The sequence below is a fragment of the Rhipicephalus microplus genome, chromosome 5 (assembly GCF_043290135.1).
Source record: "Rhipicephalus microplus isolate Deutch F79 chromosome 5, USDA_Rmic, whole genome shotgun sequence".
In the NCBI taxonomy this organism is placed as follows: domain Eukaryota; kingdom Metazoa; phylum Arthropoda; class Arachnida; order Ixodida; family Ixodidae; genus Rhipicephalus; species Rhipicephalus microplus.
In genome coordinates, this window is record NC_134704.1 from 198,005,703 (window position 1) to 198,028,538 (window position 22,836).

Here is a 22,836-nt window from a genome sequence, read left to right on the forward strand (position 1 = left end):
TTGTGTAGCTTCCGTCTCCAAGTTCACACAGCGGCAACGTCTTAAATTTTTTTCCCGTCTCCTTCATCTCCATGCTCAGAAGCACAATCGTTAGTGCATGAATGACCTTCGCACTAATGTTTTGGATTTTATTTGCAATATAACTACTGGAAATACCTGTTGAAAAGGATCGTGGTGTCTGTGCTGCATTCCAAAGCCCCGGCACAACATAAATTATAGGGGATGTTTTATATTTTTGGAAATCATAAAATTGAAGCCGCGTCTGACTTTTGGCGCTGTTCTGTTTTTAATACTATCCTGTGGGTTCTCTCAACCTTCGAGAAAGTGTCGTCAAGAGCAGCATATATTATTCTGCTGATTTATTGAAGACCAGTGCAACAAAGCGATGAAAAATGCTCAAGAGTATTGCAGTCATCGCGGATACACCTGGTCAGAACCCTGTAAATAAAATATCCGCTATTGCTGCATCATTAGCAAGTCTACCAGTTAGAACCACGCCATCTCAGTTCCGTGAAAGAGGAGTGGTGCTGCTTTATATAAAACAAGTTTAATTTTCCTAGAACTGCTTTCCTGTAGAATCGGAGAAGTGGTTTTTGCAGTCTTGTCTCATCATGAAAAGACAAACACGACGATAATTATGTATTGATAAATGAACAAAACAGAAGTTGTGAATGGCAAATGGACCTTTATTACATGTGGCTGATGAGGAGCAACGTGGCAAACATAAGAATGCAAATGAAAAGTGTTCATCAATCAAACATATGTAACCTATACACTGTAAAGATAAAGTACGAGCTCGGAGGACATCATAAATAAAATTAAGAAAGTAAACACCATAGCGCGCCTAATGCAGTGTAGCTCCACGCATTCACTGCTGTTTCTGTGCTTTTGTATACAGTCGTGCAAGCTCTGCAATGCATTGATAATACGATAGATTCTAGGAGGCCTTTTCTCTGTGTTCTTCTGTCGGCAGCTGCTCCCCTGCACAAAAGAGGCAAGAAATAATAATAGAAAAACGTAATAGCTTGGATACAAAAGCCGCATTTTTCTTTAATTCTAGCTGTGCACAGATTCATTAGTATGTCTCGCGTTCAAGAACAGACTCGGTTGAAGTATTGAGCTTTGACTATTTTGACACATGTTTGGCTCAGGCACTTGGGCAGCTTACCAGGCATATGAGTATATAATTTCATTATCTAATTGCACGAATCAGTGCCATAGCCAGCAATTCTTCTTTGGGGGGTAGCAATGGGGTTAAATTGAAAAAAAAAAAACAATCTCATTATGTATCTGCTGTATTTATATTTCATATGTTTGCGTTTTCATACGACACTCGACATACTTTTGCGTACATGCAGGTTTCACAGAGCATGATCATGTGCTTGATCCCCTAAATGTGTACTTGGTTGTTCATTGGTATTGTGAGCTGCTTAGACAATGTATAAAGAAGCTATGTTTCACGCGTAGTAGCTACAGCAGCACACTCATTGTGCCCAATGTATTGTGTTGTGCTTTTCTTAAACTGTCTTTAATAGTAATCTGACCGAAGCAGGAAAAAAATAAAAAAAAAACACAGGAGAACTTACCTTCTCATTGGTACAAATGGTCGTCTAACAGAGGTGTGCTTCGTCGTAAATTTTGGCTAGGGCAGCAAAGGTTCACCGGAGAGGAAGCCACTCTAAAGTACGGTGAACCCAGCGCATCAAAAGTTTGCAATGCCCCTTGCTTGTCAAGCTTTCGCACCACGCTTGAACTGACGCGGTGTGCGAGCTTCATCAAAACACTTCAAAGCACAGGAATCCGCAGTAAGTCATGGAGCACTCGCACGAAGAGTATACGCACACCCGAAGGCAGGTAATCCACTGGCTCATGCACGGAACGCAACACATCACGGCACTGGTGAGTGCTCCTTTTGACACCACGCCCGCTTATCCCGGCGCCACAGCAGCCGTTGCTGAACCGTTCGAAGACAGCTACGTAGTAAACACGCACCGTCATTGTCGAAAGAACGCGGCAGTGGCAGCCTACTTGATCGAGAACCGCCGTCAAAGTGAGACGGGCTCCGCCATGGACCCGATGCTGGCGTAAATATTTCACTCGAGGGACGATTCAAGGTAGCTCGATCGCTTCCTTGACAATCTCGAGGAAACGCTCAAGATTTTTTCAAGTGAAGGAAGCGTTTCAAGTGAAGGGCGGTTTGTGAATGGGAAAACGCCACTTGAGGAGCGTTTCGAGTGAAGGGTCGAGTGGAGGAGCGTTTGTGAATACGGGCCCTAGTCTCGCATCTCGCTCGGTACGAAGTAAAAAAATAACAGGCACATATTCCATTTGTATGTTTCAATATTTCTATCAACGTATTGAAGCAGCAGATTGCCGAAGTCACACTTGTCGCCTCGAATAATTCTCGCAGTGTCACATACTACTTTGGCTTATGCAGGACAATTTTTTGTTCCATGTGACTTCCGCCATGTTGGGGTGTACGCTCGTAAGATGAAGTGCAAGCAGCGTAAAGTCTGGAATTTCACCTTTTTCTGGGGCGCGTAGCATTGTAAATCTTGGTGGACGACATCACTAGCGCCCAGGTAATGCATTTCTATTGGCTGCTCGGTATGCTCAAACCTGGTGAAGGGCCAATTTAGATGTTTACAGACAAAGGAGAGACTGACCCTATGCGATTAGGCCCGGTTAACAAGAGGCTAAAAGACCCCTTTTAGTGGTGTGGCTACTTGCTCCTGTGCTGCCCTTCTCAGCCATGCCTAGAAGAAAGAGACCAAGGAGTTTATTTGATGGTGGACACTTAACTCCCCATTTTGGACAATGAAAGGGGAGACCGTGTACTGCAAACCTTGCGGGAGAAAATTACATGGCTACGCTCAGCCACTAGCACCTTTCTTTAAAATGGTTTGTTCTTTCACTCGAATCAAAACCAAAACACAGGAATAAACGAAGCCATTAGTGTGTTCCCCACCCGTGAGCACAAAGACTAGGCAAATCTATGTACTACCCATCATTCCCATGGTTGCTGAACGATCGCAGTGCCAGAGTACCCTCTTGTTACTTAAAAAAAACTATATGTCTAGTGATCATAGTCGAGGAAACATTTCCAAATCACTACACAAGATGTCTCAATGTGCACAAGCATCTTGAGACCTTCAACATATTGGGAACTCAAGTTAGGACATGAAAAGAGTATTTAATATACTTATAAACACTTGAAAATCTTCAGTGTCCATTTAATACCAACATACATACCAAATTCTATTAGGTTATGAGGTCTGTGTGCCCGTCGGCACAAGTATTATCATTACAAGTACTAAGGTAGTTCTTCAAAAGCAATTAGTCATTGGTGATAGCGATTAGCTTCCAGCATTTTGCTTATGTACCACTGGTGCCAAATGAACCAATTACGCGACCAGTCCATGGCAGCAGCATTCACTTGGTACTGTGCTATTATGGATGGGACTGAGGAGGCTACTGTGGCAGTCTGGAACAAGTGACCTTCCCTAAAGCATGTTGCTTTGATTGCATTGCATTGTTGTGCACACTCATTACATAAGCTTATTTCGGTAGGATGACAACTGTCACTAGAATTGCAATCTATTCCTGCCTGTACGTGAAACCTTTTCAAAGGCGACAAGTATGTCTGGCTTGTGCGAGCTGGGAGCAACGACGACATAAGTTGTCGAGTGGGTGAACTGCCTTTCAAGTGTCCAAAGTGAAGAAGCAAGTTCTCTCCAACACTTTTGCTTCGGCCAGAACTGACAACCTTTGGCTGTTTTCGTTCTTGATGGGCAACAGTGCCATTGTCTTTTAATGATTCCCCCACCAAAGTTTCTTTCAATTCCTTCCTGATGTCCTGCGACCTTGGTTGCAGACAGAGACTTTGAAGCATCCCATCTTTTATCCTTGCTGTTGCACCTGACGATGAGCGTTCGTGCTCTAAGTTGTGTAGAGCGTGACTCTTCATTTCCAGGGCTTTAGATGTTACACCCAACTTACCTGGTATTTTTTTCAGTGAACCAGTGGTTTCTCTCACTTGAGCAGCACTGCATCTTTTATTCAGCTTGCATTCTCTAAGACCTGAACGATTTGTCGGGGGCTGTGGAAAGAAGCCATCACGTATGACAGTGTCCCCTACGTTTCTGCTCATAACTTCAGACACTGAAGCCTGCACACTTAATTCCTGCTGCTGTTCAATGGTCTCCACATACACAACTTCTTCTGTTTGCGGCTTTTCATGGCTATAAACAACCTCCTTTATGTCCACCGCCTCTGGAGAAATGTCACCTGGCTCCTGCTCTTTTTTAATGTCATCAGCTGTTGCATCAATATGCACCACTGTTTTGGAGTTTTCTGCTTTACACTCATCATGCCTATCAATGGCTTCATCCGTCGAGGGACATGCACAATTATGCTCAGACACTCGCCGAGCAATGGAAGTCTTCAGTGTTCTACCAGGTTTAAAAACAACACCGCACGCTTTGCTGAATGCTTCTTTCTCTACTTGAATGCGGGCCGCCAGCTCCTTGCCCAGTAAAGGATCTGGTGGCCACTGAAGAAGAGGCTGCAGACGTGGAAGCACCTTCTGGCCCACGAGGATCTCTCTTAGCTTCAATGAAGGCTCCATCACAGGCTGCAAAACGTTATTTTTGGCTCTATTCATGCTCTTTCTTGGTGTAAGTTCCGAGGGGCCCAGCAGTGACTGCATCACCTTTGGGGGCGCTTCTTTAGGATCATTCCTTGGGGTTGATTTGACTGTACTCATCGACAACTGCATTGCTTGTATGCCTGGTCTCACTGAACCACTTTCAGCAGGAGGTTGCAATACTGCACTCACTGGTAGCAGCGTTTCTTTCATATAGATTTCTTCTGGACTATTTGTAGGTGACGACTCAGGTGCGTTTTTTGGCATCTGTATCAATTGTGCACATGTCACCATAGAAACGCTTTGCAGAAATGGTGGATTAAAAGAACCTGTTTCACTGTAGCTATTTTCTTGACAAGGTGTGACTTCACTTGAAGGTTCTTGTACCATTGCCTCTTTAATTCCTTGCTCTGAAACATCACTGCTCGCATCACCATTCAGATGTACATTGTCGTTCTCGCATTCACAGCTCGGGGAACCTGCATGACAAAAAAAGCAAAGCTTCTAGAGCATGTTCACCTTCAATCAAGCATGCAAACATAACAACCCAATACATACTATGGTCTTAAGTGATGCTCCTTGATGGCACCGGGCACATATACATGGGGCACACTTTTGTCAGTTTTATTTTAAAGTTAGTCTTTGGGAGATAACTTGATCTTTGCCGGTCATGTCCCATATGCTTGATGTCAATGATGATGATGATTATAATGACTCCAGTAGCATCAGAACATGACCTTGCAACAACATGACATAACTAGTGTGCAGTGAATGCAATGAAGATTTGCTATCATGCCTTGAAATTGCACATTTTTGACCTCCTCTAGGAACTTCTTAATTGAAAAGGTCTAGCTCACAAGAAATTATTAAAAAATTAATTTTATTTGAACGATTTGCTTTTCGAGAAAGTGCTTCCAAAAGAATATCAATGGGGGCAATACATTGTGCAACTAGCATAGACAGGCCATTCCCAACAATCTTGTGGAGACAAGTTTTCTAGAGGCTTACCCTACGAAGCCACCAGGAAGGGACGCGACAATTTACACTGCCGTTGCGCACAAAGACACTACAGCCAGGTTCATCGACTCTCAGACACAGCATAGAGATGGCATTCGAGGCAGGTCGAGAACAAACAAGGGTTTATTTACCCAAGATACAGCACAGTGTGACAGTCACAGGCTTTGCAGGCCGGTAGGGAACTCAGCAAGACCGACTGAGTGTACGCTTGCCGGCATGCGCTAGGGCTAACACTAAAACAACAGCAGCCGAACACGTATACAAGAAGCCATGTGCTAAAGCAGAGCGTCCTTTCGTGCAGTGGCCTTTCGTGCAGGCCACTGTGTATCTGCCCGGCGGCGAAAGAGCACCGAGCGAAGGCAAGTTACCGGGGGAGGGACTGTCACGGGCGATTAATGAGGATCGGCAGAGCACCGTGACGTGTGCTGGCCCGACATAGGGGGGGGGGGGGGGGCACGTTTTCTTGGCAAGAGTGGACATGTGTCTCATGTAGAGAAAACCAACTCACGGCTTGGAGCAGACAAAAGGGTCTGGCACCGAAACAACGGTGACCATGTTCCCGCGGCGCTTGAGCAAGCTGGGGGAATGAGGCACCAAAGAGGAGGGTGTGCTCGATTCCCACATCTCCCCTCCTAAAAAATGAGGCCAGCCTGTGAAATAGGCTGCCTGAGGCTAAATGGCAAGGTTGGCTCAATTGCAAGGGGGCTGGCCAACGGGGCAAAGTCCAGCAGTCTTCACGAAGGCCAGAACCGAAGGGCGTCACACAACACGAAGAGGCGAGGTTGTTGCTTCTGTTGACATGAGCCCATCGTCGGCCAGGGTCGCCCAACAGGTTGTGATGAGGTTCTTCGGAATATTTGGATTAGACGGACTTTGTTGTGTCATTGACCACAACGTCTGTAAGAAGGTCAGTGAGGCTGTTTTATGTGTCCTTCGCTTTGTGAAAACATCACACCAAAATGAACACACATCAAATATGCTATAGAGGAACACAACGCGATACCACACAGAAAAAAACTCAAAAAGCAACACACAAGCTGAGTCCTATCACGAGAGTGTCTCCTCGGTCAGTGCTTGAAGCTTATGCAGGGCTCGTCATATATGTAGAGGAGGTGTAACGCGGGATTGTGGACACCACAGGCATTCCATGAAGAGCCGGGCAACGCTCAGATTTGTGCACCGGAGGAGCAGGTAAGTGTCGAAGACAGGGCCGACAGAGTTGGGCAGTCTTCTCCTCAAACGCATGGACCACAGACCACAGCCAAGCACTTGGGACAAACCGTGATCTTGAGGCTCCGGTAGCTTCCCACTGGCTCCGTAGATGTCGAAGTGACACTCAAGGTCTCAAGCGAAGCAGGCCGCTCGGACTCTTGAACTACGCCAGGCACTCTGGGCAAACCACGACTGTGATGCTGGCGAACTTTGCCAACCTGCGTGGCACTTCTCGGGTAGACTAGTCGGCCTCTCATTGGAGCTTTCTGGGTTGCCGTGTTTGAGTCACTGGCCCCTAAAATCTTCATGGTAACTGCTGATTGGGCCACTTTCCTCTTATGTTATTGACGTAGCGCCCTCGTGGTGATTTTCCTCCTCGTCTTTGTCGCCAGGCTTCTGTTTGCGCGTGCACTGCTTGTCATATCACTTTTAGAGTCGCGCACCTTTCCAAGGCACTCACCTAACACGCGCACTGCACTCATCACACGGTTCCACCAAAAGTTCTGCCACAAGCTCACTCACAAGGTCACGAAGGCTATCAGACTTATCGAGCGAGTTACAAACAGAAGAGGGGGCAGAGGGAGCCTGATTAGGCTAATACTCTGCTTTATCATTTGTCATATCGCATACGTAGTGTCTATGTACAACAGGTAAAAGGCAAAAAGAATAAGATTAATATCATCATTCGCAAGGCATACAAAGTCGCCCTCGGCCCACCAGAATCAACCAGCACTGAGACATTACTCCAACCAGGGATTCATAACACCGAATGAAATAGCGAAAGCACTGCGAATCTCGCACTTCGAAAGGCTTACTTTCCCGAACACAGAAAGGCATATACTACAAGAGTTGATTGATTGATTGATCGATCTGGCCATAACTGACCCTGAAATTTAACTGTGCTCAGTGAATCGCACTCAGCAGTACGAAATTTTGCTAAGGGTGGGATTTTGACTAAAGCTTTTCGCGTACTGGTGCATGCCAGCCAGATCTCCCAGCTACCTTGATCTGAATCCCTACTCATATGGGGAAAGTCTGCTCACACTTCCCCAACCTTAACGAGGTAGCACACTCTGCTGCATGCGATGCAACACACCGTGCAGGAGGCGATGGCTTTGTTGAAGAGACATGCAGACCGGATTGACTTACGGAATTCAATGAACTGACCAAGGCGGTCTACTTGGCCCGCCGATGCTATCCTCCGCCTCATGACAATTTATGCAGAGCCCGACAGTTACCTGGCAATAGCTTCAAATGAACACTCACCCTAATCCACTGCTATATTACTGATTATACCCCGAAATATATAGCACCAACATCAATAAGGTCTGCCAGACAGACACAGCCACGCTACCACACATGCTCTGGGAATGCGAGGCTAAAGCGACGCCTATTAGTCCTGATGTTTTTCGGCGAGTAAGGAAGCTGCTCTGCAGAACTCCAAGCTCGCCGACCAACTCTGGGCAGTCCAGCAGGCCAGTGAAGTGGTGGAGAGGCAAGGCCTCGATGTCACGACATGGGAGACCTGAGCCCGGGATGCTAATTTGCAGTTTTTCCACCATCGCCATTAGGAAGATCGCACTGCCAGGAAGGAGGTATGCATCCCAAAAATAAAGGGGCAAGAATGCAAAACGGTAGGCAACCAGCTCGCTTGAAGTCTGGAGAAGTACACAGCTGAAACGTACGAGGCTTGGCCGAAAGTTGTGTGCAGCAGCCAACCGCTGAAAGTCGCTGGGGTGAGGGCTGGCAGGAACGGCCGACTGAAGCGGCAGGCAGCCAGGAATAGACTCCCGGGTAACCACACTCGGGCCTGGGCCAAAGCTTGAGTGGGTGGACAAGCTGCCAAAAGAGGCTGCCTGTGCCACCGGGTGGGTTGGGCTGGATCAGCAAGCTTAAGGCAGGACTCAGACCACCTCGGAGATGACCAGAAGATGGCAGGTCACCGGCCATGAATATGCTGACTGGAGCGGCAGGCAGCCAGGAATAGACTCCCGAGTAATCACACTTGGGCCTGGGCCAAAGCTTGAGTGGGCGGACAAGCTGCCGAAAGAGGCTGCCGGTGCCACCGAGTAAGTTGGCCTGGATCAGCAGGCTGAAGGCGGGACTCGGGCCACCTCGGAGATGACCAGGAGGCGGCAGGTCACCAGTCAGAAATAGGCTGGCGGCACGGTAGTCAGGCCCTAGGAGATGACAGGGCGACGAAGAAGCGAACAAGAATGCCTCCGGCATATAGCCGGCTTGCCGAAAAGTGTGCACCTACTTGACGGTGCTACCCAACAAAGGGGGCGCTTGCTAGGGTATAGCTTGGACAATACATCAGAGGGTATTTTCGGCCCAGAGGGCTTTCTACCACTTCTAGACATGTGTCGGCGCACCACAGTTGTTCATCTCCCTTTACTAACAAGGCCTCGAATAAAGTCCAGCTACCCGCTTATGTTTATAATGGCTGCTTAAGTGCGCTTCCACATGTTGTACCGGTGGCATGACTTGGGGCCAGCTTTCTCATGTTTTTCCTGTGGTCATGGTTCTTCTGTGGGTCAGTGAGCGCATGCGTGTCGACACCTAAGTGGTCTCGGAAGGAAGGATTGGGTTGGGCGGTCAACTGAACTGCTGACAAAAAAAGGCCAGCAAGCAGAGACGACGCATAGGACGAGCCCGTTTGTGCGTGCGTCTCAAACAGCTGAGACAGCCCGCAACTGGCTTGGCTGGGACCGTAATCTGCATTGGAGTGGTTATCACCGTAGGGGGCCCCAAAGAAAGGATCTCTCCAAGTGACCGTAAGCAGATCGCTTAGGCGACCATATGTCATGCTGTCAGGTTCATCCGCATCGAACAAGATCGAGCCCATCGCCACGGGGTCGAACTAGAACAAGCACCTCGAGTACGTCTGCGCTAAAACCACGTCGAAACCAAGTTGGGCGCCAGTTATGTGGAGATAGGTTTGCTAAAGGCTTACCTTACAAAACAACCGAGAATGGACATGACAATCTCCACTGCCGTTGCACACAAAGACGCTAGGCTGGGTTCGTCGACTCTCCAACACGGCGCAGAGATGGCACTCGAGGCAGATAGATAACAAACATTTATTTACTCAAGATACAGCAGTGCAACTATCACGGGCTTGCAGGTCTGTAGGGAACTCCGCAAGACCGACCAAGTGTATGCTTGTCGGCAGGCGCTAGGACTAACACACAAAGGATAGCAGCCGAGCGCACGTACAAGAAGCCACCTGCTAAAGGAGCATGTCCACTTCTCATGCAACCCAGTGTGTATTTGCCCGGTGGCGGGTGAGCACCGGGGCCGGGTGAAGGCAAGTTACCGGGGAAGGGACTGTCATGGGCAGCTAATGAGGATCGGTGGAGCGGCGTGATGTGTGGGGGAGGCATGTTGTCCGGGCAAGTTCAGACATGGGTTTCCCGTGAAGGAAAGACGAACTAACGGCTTGCAGCAGACAAAATGGACTGGCTGTCAAATCACAGTGGCCATGTTCCCGGTGCTCGAGCAAGCTGGGGGAATGAGGCGCCAAAGTGGAGGGCACGCTTGATTCCCAAAACTTATACCCCTGTCACACCAAATGTTTTAATTCTGTGTAACCTCGAAATGAGCGCAACGCCCTTGGAACGGAGACAGTTGACATGGATGGGCAATCCGAACGTGGTGTGCATTTATTCAACTTCTTTTACAAACGACAATATTGTCAGCTGAATCGAATACGTCGCTAGTGACATGCTAAAACAATGTTATACAATATTCCAATACACTCAATCAACAAAACAAAAACACAAGGTAACACGAGGGCGGCGTCCCCGTTGTTCGATTCAGCATGAGGGGTCCACAAGAGATAACACAGGGTGCCGCTCCCATGCATTCACCACGAGAGACGTCAGTTCGAATCAGCTGCCACACGCCAAAAAAATGTTCTGATGTTTTTCTGTGCGGCCACTCACCGGGCATCGCCTAATCTGCAGCCAGCTCCAGAACCTTTTAAATCCGGCTATCATCTTTACAGAAATCACCTTTCTTTATCAATGCTCTCATAGTCTCTATCCCCCCTCTGTTTAGGCCTCACTAGGGTGGAGGAGGGCCGACTTCTCTGCCTCTTCACCAATACTGTGCTGTGCCCGGCAGTACTGAAGTATTTCATTTCGGCCTTCTCGGGCACGTGCCCGCACTGTGCGGAGTAATCTTTTGACACCCATCACATGCCTCTCAAAACCAAGTTACCTACCTTACACTCACCTCACGTGAGAGGACTGGGAAGCTTTCCTGCTCAGCTGCTCTGACCTCCAAGACCAACAGGCATTGGTCGCTACAGCCAGAGTCGCCGCTAGTGCTGCAGAGATACTGGACTAGGGATCCATCCTGGTGTTAGTGAAAGGTGGGCCTTTTAGACTTGCCTTATCCATACTTCTCACTGTAAATGTATTAATAAACGTCTTTTCCCCACCTAGCCTCGCCGCCGGGCGGCTCTGCTGACGTTACTACACTAACCATAGTGATGATTATGGCAAACTTGCACGAGCGCTGCTCCAGCTACTAAGAATGTGTTCTTGAGCAAATTGGTACCTTAGTTTGTTCAACATTTCGTAAGAAGTAATGGGTACATCATGCTCTATAAATTTGAGTTGTCCTTCCTTAATGAACTGCTCAAATGATGACATGTCTGCAGCGACTCTTCCATGCTCCACTGCGCATGTGTGGAAGTTTGCTAGTTTTTCAGCCCGCACCGGCAGTTTGGCGCCCATCTGTCTCTTTTCTCCCCTCATTTTCATGTTCCTAGCTTTGCGCCAGTTACAAAATGTTTAGCAAGCTAAGGCACCAACTCGCCCAAAAACAAATTCTTCATGTGTTCTGGCCTGTATGTTTCCGAAGACCTTTCTTCTAGACTTCCTGACCTGCACAAAGTGAAGTGGAATACTGTTGCCTCGACATGACAATCAAGATATTAGGGCTTTTGCATCTGGAAAGGCTTTCCACCTCGTGAAGTCACCGCCCTCTTTGCTTGTGTCTTGCCTTTTTGGAGACATGTAAAACGAGAGAACAATATTTTACATTCTAGGGGCGCCAAGTTAAGCAGTGTAATGGTAACACGAAGGTAATATGAAGAGAGCCATTTGTTGACTTTCCTGGTTGGGCTGTGTTGAAGAAACTGAAGGAACACCGTAGGCTTATAAGAGGTGAAACTGAAGCTACATAGAAGTGCATGCTTAAGAGCCTTCTTAGATACGTTAATTTAAACAAGAAGAAGGCTGTGCCTACCAGGACAGCGAAGGTCATGAGCGACATGTGCCTCTACCTAAAGATGTCAGCAGTCTTCTAAAGAAAGGCCAGAAGTTTAAAATTGAGCCAGTCGTCTCCAGACGTAAGGTATTGGCACTAACCCGAAGAGCAGTAGCAGGCAAAGCTTCATTGGAGCAACGTGAGTGTTGTTTAGTGGACGGTGTTGAATGTCTTCAGAGATGATCTCCAAGAACAGGAACTGGACACCACATGCACGCATTTAATTGTGTAGTGACTTTTAAATGCGAATGCATTTCTTAGTCAGGCTATGTCAGGCATCCGGAGTTGTCCGCGGCAGTGTCCGGGCGCCAGCACGGGCGCCAGCAGGTATTATCTTCCGGACGAATCAGGAAGAAATCTGGACGAATCTTCTCTGGGGTACGTACGGGCGATGCACGAACTGCATCGTTCGCTAACCTTTACGCCACCAGCGCAGAAAAAGTCGAGCATGTTACGCAACAAGCATAGAGTTTCCTAAAATTACCGAGAGAGGACTTTGGTGCTGCCATCGTTCAGTGACCGTGGAAATGATGTGTAGTACACACATTTGTCTAGTCTTTGTACTTACGGGCGGCGAATCGTACTAGCGACTTCGTTTATTGGTGGTTACGGTTTTGTTTTGAGAGAAAAAACGAGCCCTTTTAAACTTTGTGACCCGATTCAAAATGGTAAGCCTAAAAGAATAAGGTTGTGAAGCGCAAAAGCTGGACATTTGCAATTTCTTTTTTGTGAAAAAACAGCTCCAAGCTACACGAACACACACAGAGCCAGAAGCCCACCAGAAGTACAAAAATTAGACAAATGTGTGTACTACCCATCAATCCCATGCTCACTGAAGCGCCGTGCGTTGCAGCTCCCATAGACACTAGCGCCAGAGTTCCCTCTCGTGTATATTGGAAAACTCTATGGCAACAAGCGCACCTGACTTGCAGGGCACTTCAGGGAATGCAGGTTCGCAGACCTAAAAGAGCTCGCCCCCGAGGCGAAGCCCATACAAGGGGACATCGCAGCACGAGCCTGTCAACCACCTCCACGCGCAGCGCAGTCAATCGAGCCTCGTTGTGCGTGTAATGGCGGCTCGCTAGCTTTAGAAGCGATTAGATGTAACGTGTCAGCATCGTTTGCTGATGAGCACGTACCACGTGGTTGGCAGCTGTCAGACTGCCTTTTGGACCCCTATGCTTACGTGTTCCGTACGGCACATGCTGCCCCCGCGCGTGACATTCCACGGCAGGAGCGCATGGTCAACATGAGGTCAAACGAGCGGCCCAACCCGGCGCGAGCACCACCGAATCAAAGCGACTTACAGTCGAGCCGGTGTGATTTCCGCAGTCCTTGCTATTCGGACAGCTTGCCGGAGCACATCACCCGTGAATGCAACTGCACACTGGGTCAGCAGCAAACGCGCAGTTCGGGAAAGGGACGGCATCCCCGGTGAACCATGTCAGACACCGCGGGATGATCAGTACTTTCACCGATGCGTCTGGATCACTTGAACCGTCAGTCTAGCGCGCAGGTGATGCCGTAGACTCGTCCGCACCGCTAATCGAGTTGCGATAGCTCGAAAGAAGTTCATAGCACCTTTGAATACTGGGGCAAGCGCTTCTTTATTCGGGGACAATGTGTTCAATATCCGCTTGAGACAAAGCAACACCACCTTCCGCCTTGCCATGGGTTCAGGACAATCGAGCAGCACGGCATACTAGTGTTCCACTGTGAAAGACGCATGAGGTGATAATTAGTGCATCTTCCTTGGCTATCAATGTCTCTAATCCTGGGTCGAGACTTCCTCGTCAAGTCGGGTATTGTCATTGACATTGCAAATGGCGGTTACCGACAGCCCGATGGAGACGCGCTAAAGCTTTTCTCGAAGGCCCCCGCATTGACAAAGGCATGCCAATCGCAGGGAGAGGCACAAGTACGCGAGGAGGAAAGTGCGCCGCAAGAGCGAGTAACAAGCCGGCCGGAACAATGTGCCGCGCTACAGGAAAGGTCAGTGCACCTGTTTTTAGCAGATGGACGAAGCCTGCCAGAAGGTAAAAGAGCTCAGCCGTCGTCACTGTTGTACGAGTACGACGCGATGTTCACTGACCGCCCTAGTCGCACTACGCTGGTCAAGCACAGAATTGACACGGGTGATGCACGACCCTGGAAATGCAATTCCCAACCGATCAGCTTGGCTAAGCAGAAAGACGAACTCATCGACACAGGCGTAGTTGAGAGGTCAAACAGCCCATGGGGTTGCCCAGTAGTTCTAGTTCCAAAGAAAGATGATATATATTTATGTAGACTACTGCAGGCCGAATGAGGTTACGATGAAGGATATGTACCCTCTTCCCTCCATTTCATTGTTAGTATCCAACCTAAGCAGGGCGAAGTACTTCCCTACGCTCTATCCTAGCCATGGATATTTTCAGGTTGAGATGTACGAGCGGGATAAAAAGAAATTGGCTTTCACATGCCACAGATGACTTTTCCTATTCAGGACAACGTCTATTGGCTTGGTGGGAGCTCCCACTACTTATAAGAAGCTAATAAACCATGTTTTTGGCGATGCAAAGTGGCAGCAAGCACTCACATATCTAGACGGCATAGTGGTTTACACGAAAACATTTGAGGAGCACTTTCCCCCCTTGAGAGACGTTCTAGAAAGGCTGAGGTGTGCGGCCATCACTCTGAACCAGAACAAAGCTCAAATAGCAGCAACTTGAATAACATTATCGGGATCAACGCTTGACGAGGGTCGCATTTTGCCGGATAAGGGTAAGCTTGAAGCGATAGTCAGCTGTCCACTGCTGAACTTCGTGGAACTATTGGTGAGCTGGGGCGCTTTCTGGGGTTTGAGAACTTTTTATTGCCAGTTCATTTCATATTGCGCGGCAGTGCAGGCGCCTTTGACGAAGCTCTTGAGGAATGGCAAGCGTTGGGTTTGGAGCCAAGAGCAAGAGGCCGCACTGTGTAACCTCCTGAAGTTGCTGGCCAACACGACCGAGCTGCAGCTACCCTATTTTAACAGGGAGTTTGTGATTCACACAGACGCAAGTGACCAGGGCTTAGGAGGAATTCTGCTTCAGGAGCATGGAGGTTCCCTCCGACCGACTGTGTTCGCGAGCCTTACGTTGACGCTGGCAAAGAGGAACTACTCGGTAATCGAAAAAGAGTGTCTTGCGATAGTTTTTGCTCTCCGTAAGTTTGACCTTTACATCGCCAGAGTTCCGTTTGTGATTGAGACTGACTACAAGGCACTCACGTGGTTTAGGCGCTTGAATGAACCAAACAACCACCTGGCGCGATAGGCATTGCTGCTGCAGCGTTACGACTTCACCGTTCGCTACTCCAAAGGTAAGGACATTGCCTCGGCCGATGCACTATTGCATGCTCCAGTCCGACACGAGGCAAGTCACGATACTACCCCGGAACTCAGCAATGCAATGTCATCGACGAAGTGCAGATTATTAAGGTACTCTGCAATTAACTCTTATCCCTAACTCTTCCCATTCTAGGCCTCTGAAAACCTCCTGTAAGCACGCAGTAAATAGCATTGGGGAGATTGTATCCCCCTGCCTTGCACCCTTCTTGATTGGTATTCTGTTACTTTCTTTATGAAGCACTATAGTAGCAGTTTATTCTCTATAAATTTCTTCGAGGATGTTTATATATGCTTCGTCGACGCTCTGATTTCGCAGTGTCAGCATGACTGCTGATATTTTTACTGAATCAAACGCCTTCTCGTAATCTATGAAGGCTATGTATAGTGGTTGGCTATAATCTGAGCATTTCTCTATTATCTGATTGATAGTATGAATGTGGTCGATTGTTGAGTAGCCTGTTCGAACTCCTGCTTGTTCCGTTGGTTGATTAAATTCTAATGTTTTCTTACCTCTGTTAGCAATTACCTTTGTAAATAGCTTGTATACTACGGAGAGAAAGCTGATCGGCCTGTAATTCTTCAAGTCCTTGTCATCTCCTTTCTTATGTATTAAGATGATGTTAGCATTTTTCCAAGATTCTGGTACTCTTCCAGTCAGGAGACACCTCGTAAACAAGGTGGATTGTTTTTCTAACACAATCTGTCCGCCATCTTTCAGCAGATGTGATGTTACCTGATCGTCACCAGCAGATTTGCCTCTTTGCATGCTCTCCAAGGCTTTTCTGACTTCTTCTATCATTGCTGGTGGGGTGCCAACTGGGTTACTGCTAGTTCTTATAGTGGGGTTGGGGTTGTCCCGGCTACTGTACAGATCTCTGTAAAACTCCTCCGCTATTTTAACTATCCTATCCATACTGATAGTTATTTTGCCTTCTTTGTCCCTTAGTGCATACATCTGATATTTGCCCATCACAAGTTTCCTCTTCACTCCTTTGATGCTTCCTCCGTTCTTCTGAGCGTGTTCAATTCTCTCCATGTACAACCTTCTTACATTGAATACCTTAATCTTATTAATCGATTTTGAAAGCTCTGCCAACTCTATTGTGTCTGTTGTATTTGAGGCTTTCATGCTTTCAAGCTTCTTTATGAGGTTCTTCGTTTCCAAGAACAGCTTTCCAGTGTCCTGCCTAACTACCATACCTCCTACTTCCACTGCACACCCCGTAATGATACTCATCAGCCATCATATTATCATTCATTGCGTCAACGCTAAGGCTGGTTTCCTCGATAAGATGTGTATATATGTGTCGTCATGATGTGCATATATGTGTAATTAAAGAGTTCTTGACAAGCACTGGGATGAAGCAGACATTCTCTTTGTTGCTTTGCGTCCCATCGTGGGGTGGCTTTCCGGCGCGCCTGCCAGCAGCGTCGCATGCTGCAGTTCGTTTCTTGTCTTTCTCTCTCTGTGCCAGGGTCGCCAAGATACGACAAAACAATGGCGACGAGATAACGTAAGAACCCTGTGTCCTCATTCTATTCTTCTGTCTGCCTCGCTCTCCCATTTCTGCTGTAATTCTATTTTAGTATTTCATGCCTATGCTTGTCTTTGTTCTGCCTAGCGGCCGCATCGCCTCGTTCCTTTCTTCAATTCTGCGGGCATTCTGCTGCATTGACGTTTCGCGTCTTTTTTCTTTCGTTAGTAGTGTACAGTTTTCTGCATCAATGGCGTCTCCCATTCCTCCGCCGCCTTTAGAGGTGAAGCTCCTCTTAGTCTAATCTTGTCTTGAATCAGACCTAACCAGCAGTATCTCATGAACAGTATATTAGATGCCACTGTCTCATAACCAACTTTAGTCTCATTTCGTATATGGGGTCAGTCCAATAGAAGGGTGTGCAACAGAACGAAAGGACGTGTGGACGGAAGGACAGATGCACACATAGAAGCATGTACGGAAGCATGGACGAACGGACGAATGCACAAATGAACAGACAGACTGACAGACAAAAGCACGGACGAACCAATAAATACACGTACGAACATATGGACATTTGCCCCACTCATCATCATTCACTCCGTGGATATGCTGTTATTTTTCTCTCCCCACCCTGAGATGCGCCAATTCCTCGGGCTGACTAGAAGTTGATTTTCGAAGCATACACGGATGCTGTCGGAGAGAATGCCAGCAAGCCAGAGTGGTGTAAAGCCCTCCTGCTTAACGCGTTAAGCCACGCCGGGCTCAAACTCTACCAGATGCTGAGCTCCGGCAACGTAGAGTTTGAGCCCGGCAACGCGTCAGAGACGTCGGTGGCATCTAACGTTTGCTGACAAGTACTTGAACATTATCTCAACTTCAGCATTGCAAGAAAGAGTTAGCAGTTGGGCTACGAAATGGAAGCAAGAGAAGTGAGAAATGCTTGGCATGTCTGCAATGCAAGCGGTTGCTAATTGCCCAGAGGTATTCTTACCAAGCATGCCCTGTCTTCTAAAGATTCTGGCAACTCTGCCCGTAAGCACGGCTGAAGCGGAACGCTTCTTTTCATCACTGAGACCCCTAAAAATGTACCTGAGAGCCACAACAAATAAAAGAATAGTTGGCATTGCTCTTTTAAATATCCATCATGAAATAGAGGTCCACCCAGAAGACAATCTCTCTGTTCTTTATTGGGAACGCAGACGGTTTCAGCTGAATGTGTAATATCAACCACAAACCCCTGCTGAAAATCAAAGAAGAAAGTTGACTGAAGTTATTCTTGGACTGAAATTTTCCGAACAGCTGTAAAAACATACCGTATATACTCGAATCTAGGCCGACCCCCGAGATTGCAAGGCCAGAAAAACAAAAACTTTCCTCAAATGTAGGCCGAGCTTTTGACACACGGAGGTCCTTCGTCGCAGGCTGAATCCAAACGGTTTCATGAAGCGTGTTGTCCAGCCCCTGCTGGCTTTAAAACAGGCTCGTGAGACACCCTTCGCGATGGCGACTTCTCTAGCCTTCGCCTAAATAATTTCAGTCGTCACGGGCATTCCTGCTTCCCTTTGTTGTCGAACGAAATCGGCGACAACTTCTCCCACCGCATGGTGTCGGCCGGTTTTTGGTCCAGTGACAACCAAAGAGTTCCGCACGTTCTTTTCACCATCGTCGCGCATTCTTTTCGTGTACGCCGAACTCTTGCTGCGCCCGTAGGTTCGATGTCTTTTCTGCATGTAACACGACCTTCTGCTTAAACGCTGGGCGCTGTAGTGGCACCGCTTGGTTGATGCCACCAAATCTGAAGCACAATTGACACAGGCGTTTCACAAGCAAGAGGCAACACTACACTGCACGATCGCTTTCAGAAGAAAGACCATTGACCAACTCCACGCCACCTTCCCGCGCCGTCCACCACGCGATAGCTGACACGTGGCAAAAATGGCAACAGCCGCTTGAATTTTACTTCTTTTTTTTCTTTTTAGGAAATCGGGCTTGGCTGGAAATTCATTCATTTCATTTTAAACTTCAGTAAGCAAATTAGGTATTTCTACACTATTTTAACACAAAACAGGGGTCCTGAGCACCACAGAAAAAAAAAAGTTTAGTTTTTGCCCACTAATTATTACAGCTAGGTGGCGTTAGCTGCTGCCCAATCTAAAGGGTGCAGCCATGTCAATCCATCCATCCATCAGCAGTAATCACGTGACACGATCCATGTCTTCCCATTTTTCCATGGCTTCCAACGTGGGACTGTGCGATATCGGGACAATGGACCGTACAAAAGCGATCATCATCATCATCATCATCAGCCTGACTACGTCCACTGCAGGACAAAGACCTCTTCCATGTTCCGCCAGTTACCCCGGTCCTGTGCTTGCTGCTGCCGATTTATACCGCAAACTTCTTAATCTCATCTCCCCACCTAACCTTCCGTCTCCCCATAACCCGCTTGCCTTCTCTGGGAATCCAGTTAGTCACCCTTAGTGACCAGCCGTTATCCTGTCTACGCGCTACATGCCCGGCCCATGTCTATTTCTCTTCTTGATTTCAACTATGATATCCTTAACCCCCGTCTGTTCCCCAATCCTCTCTGCTCTCTTCTTGTCCCTTAAGGTTACTCCTACTATTTTCTTTTCAGTGCTCGCTGCGTCGTCCTCAATTTAAGCTGAACCCTCTTTGTAAGTCTCCAGGTTTCTGCTCCGTAGCTAAGTACCGGCAAGATACAGCTGTTATATACCTTCTTCTTGAGGGATAGTGGCAATCTACCTGTCATAATTCGAGAGTGCTTGCCGAATGTGCTCCACCCCATTATTCTTCTGGTTACTTCAATCTCGTGGTTGGGCTCCGCGGTTATTACTTGCCCTAAGTAGACATAGTCTTTTACAACTTAAAGTGCACTATTACCTATCTCGAAGTGCTGCTCTTTTCCGAGGTTGTTGTACATTACTTTCATTTTCTGCAGATTAATTTTAAGACCCACCTTTCTGCTCTCCTTGTCTAACTCTGTAATCATGCGATAGGGACCACTATTCTCTCGCTGAACAGGCCTGAGCGGCCTCGTCACCACGCAGCTACCAGAATGTCGTGAAAATGAGCCTCCGGCATGTGAAACCGGTACCTCGAGATTGGCGCATTGAGTGCCATAATGCCGCCAGCGCGGCTGGGCCTTCAGGCAGGTGGCAGCGGCGGCAAAATCGTGGTACTCAAATTTAAGCTGAGCTTCCACTTTCGCATATCATTTTTTCGAAAAAAAAAAACATCGGCTTAGATTCGAGTATATACGTTAATTGCTAACGATAAGTTTATGGGGTTTAACATCCCAAAAAGACAACATGATTATGAGAGATGCTGCAGTTGGGCACTCTGGAAATTTTACTACTTTGGGTTCTAGCGTACACCTAAATCAAAGTGCTTTACCTACATCTAAAATACGACAGGGAACCACTGGAACACCGTAGCAAGTCGTAAAAAAGACAGTTTTCGTAAAATTACTATGCACTTCTTTTCATCCAGCTGTAAATGCACAAGTTCAACTGATTGAGATATTTTGGGGGGCAACCCCCTGGCTACGTCACTGCGTGACCCATTGCACAATTCATGAGGCTACGACGAAATTCAGTCGTTATGTATTTTCACAGGTCCTACCAGAGCCTTTCGATTCTTGCCTGTTAGCTAAAAAAAAATGTCAAAGCTACACGCATGGTCATTGAAAAGTATTATTAGTGTTTGGGTTTAACGTCCCAAGATCACTAAATGATTATGAGGAACGCTTGTCATTGAAAAGTAGACTTAGATGATAAGCAACTCTAATGCATGTTGCACTGAACTTGACAAGAACCGCAGCGTCCGCCGAGCACTAGTGGTGCAACATGAAACACCATCTAGCGCGCTTTCCAACATTTATATTAATGTATAAACCTTCACGAATACCTAAAGAAAAAAACTCGTCATGCTTGTAATTGCATTTTCAAGCAATTCAATATTTGCACGAATAGCAGCTGCATGTGGAGCATTCGCTCGCGCTTTGTCATCTGCTGCGAGAAGCCTGTTGCCACAGTAGCGCCACCTTGACCAAAAGTCGGTTTTGCACCGCTTTCAGAGTATGGCAGAGGCGGAGGGTTTGGCAACTAAACAGGTTCTATAAACGTTGCCAAACACTACCTTGCCCAAGCCAAAAGTGACAACACTGTGCACAAACAACAGACAATCATGTACTCCACCATTGCTATCTTGGTGATGGCTATGGCACTCGGGGCTTTATAGCAGCAAGCAAAAAACAAAAAAGATAAGTGTAGCCTCTGAGATGTGCATTCTATAATTGAAAATGCCAAAAATACGTTGCAATGTTGAGGATCTCGAAGGCCATGCTTTATAGACCTGCATGCCATCATGCGCAAAGAAATAAACTATGAAAAGAATGTGCACTTTGCGAAAATACCACCGCGTCACTTTGCATTCATGTAATTTTGGTGCCCTCGGCGATTGGCCTCTCTGAAAACACTGTCCCCACGTAGCAACCTTCAGCAAGATCGTAAGTCATGTGCCGGTGCACACACAAATGGTGCGCAACCAACGAATTACACAGCGTTTTCGTCACCTGCGCACGAGGAGGGATCGAAACTTGTTTGAACGCAGCCGAAGAACGACCAATTTATATCAGAATAAATATACTTCATGGGTTTCAGTACGGCGCAATGTTCGATATATAGGATGTTACGCACTGCAAGAGTTTGATATATGTGTGCAAGAACTGCATACTTTTGCATGGGAAATTCAAGGGGATTAATCAACTGTTTGATATGGCGAATAGTTTGATATATCAGAGTTCGATACACCCGGAACAATTGTATATCAGGTGTCTCTTGCAGAAGGTGTGAAAACGTGCTGAAGCCTAGGGTTCAAAAATTATTTCAATATTCATGATAATAACTGGTAATGTCACAGCCTTGCCATGCATTTTACTTAGTATGAGTTACATTGCACAAAATGTAAACTCAATTCGGATAATCTGCACAGTTCTCTTCGCATTATTCTGGGAAGCATTGTGGTTATTGCCCATATAACAATTTTAAGAACTTGATGGTGCATTTTCGCAAAAACCAATTTAACTGATCTTCTTGAATGATAGTAATAATTGCATAAGTCACAGTACTTACATGCATCAACAGCTATCAGCAGGGAGTTTTGCTATATAAACATTTTGCCTTCTTCATCATCATCATCATCATCAGCCTGACTACGTCCACTGCAGGACAAAGGCCTCTCTCATGTTCCGCCAGTTAACCCGGTCCAGTGCTTGCTGCTGCCAATTTATACCCGCAAACTTCTTAATCTCATCTGCCCACCTAACTTTCTGTCTCCCCCTAACCTGCTTCCCTTCTCTGGGAATCCAGTTAGTTACCCTTAATGACCATCGGTTATCCTGTCTACGCGCTACATGCCCGGCCCATGTCCATTTCCTCTTCGTTATTTCAACTATGATATCCTTAACCCCCGTTTGTCCCCTAATGCACTCTGCTCTCTTCTTGTCTCTTAAGGTTACACCTACCATTTTTCTTTCCATTGCTCACTGCGTCGTCCTCAATTTAAGCTGAACCCTCTTTGTAAGTCTCCAGGTTTCTGCTCCGTAGCTAAATACCGGCAAGATACAGCTGTTATATACCTTCCTCTTGAGGGATAGTGGCAATCTACCTGTCATAATTTGAGAGTGCTTGCCGAATGTGCTCCACCCCATTCTTATTCTTCTAGTTACTTCAATCTCGTGGTTAGGCTCTGCGGTTATTACCTGCCCTAAGTAGACATAGTCTTTTACAACTTCAAGTGCACTATTATCTATC

The 22,836-nt window shown here is 47.1% G+C and overlaps 1 protein-coding gene across 13 annotated transcripts in view; it reads right to left on the reverse strand.

The window, feature by feature from the left end:
- Window positions 1-665: 665 nt before the first annotated feature.
- Window positions 666-22,836, reverse strand: part of LOC119173579 (uncharacterized) — a 343,373-nt gene continuing 321,202 nt past the window's right edge. For 12 of the 13 annotated variants that reach the window (XM_075896344.1, XM_037424386.2, XM_075896346.1 and 9 more), the window contains one exon: window positions 666-5,124. In XM_075896344.1, the coding sequence (XP_075752459.1) occupies window positions 3,341-5,124 (1,784 nt within the window). In that variant the 3' untranslated portion in view covers window positions 666-3,340. The remainder of the gene's footprint in view (window positions 5,125-22,836) is intronic. The other variant, XR_012895552.1, reaches the window with a different exon arrangement.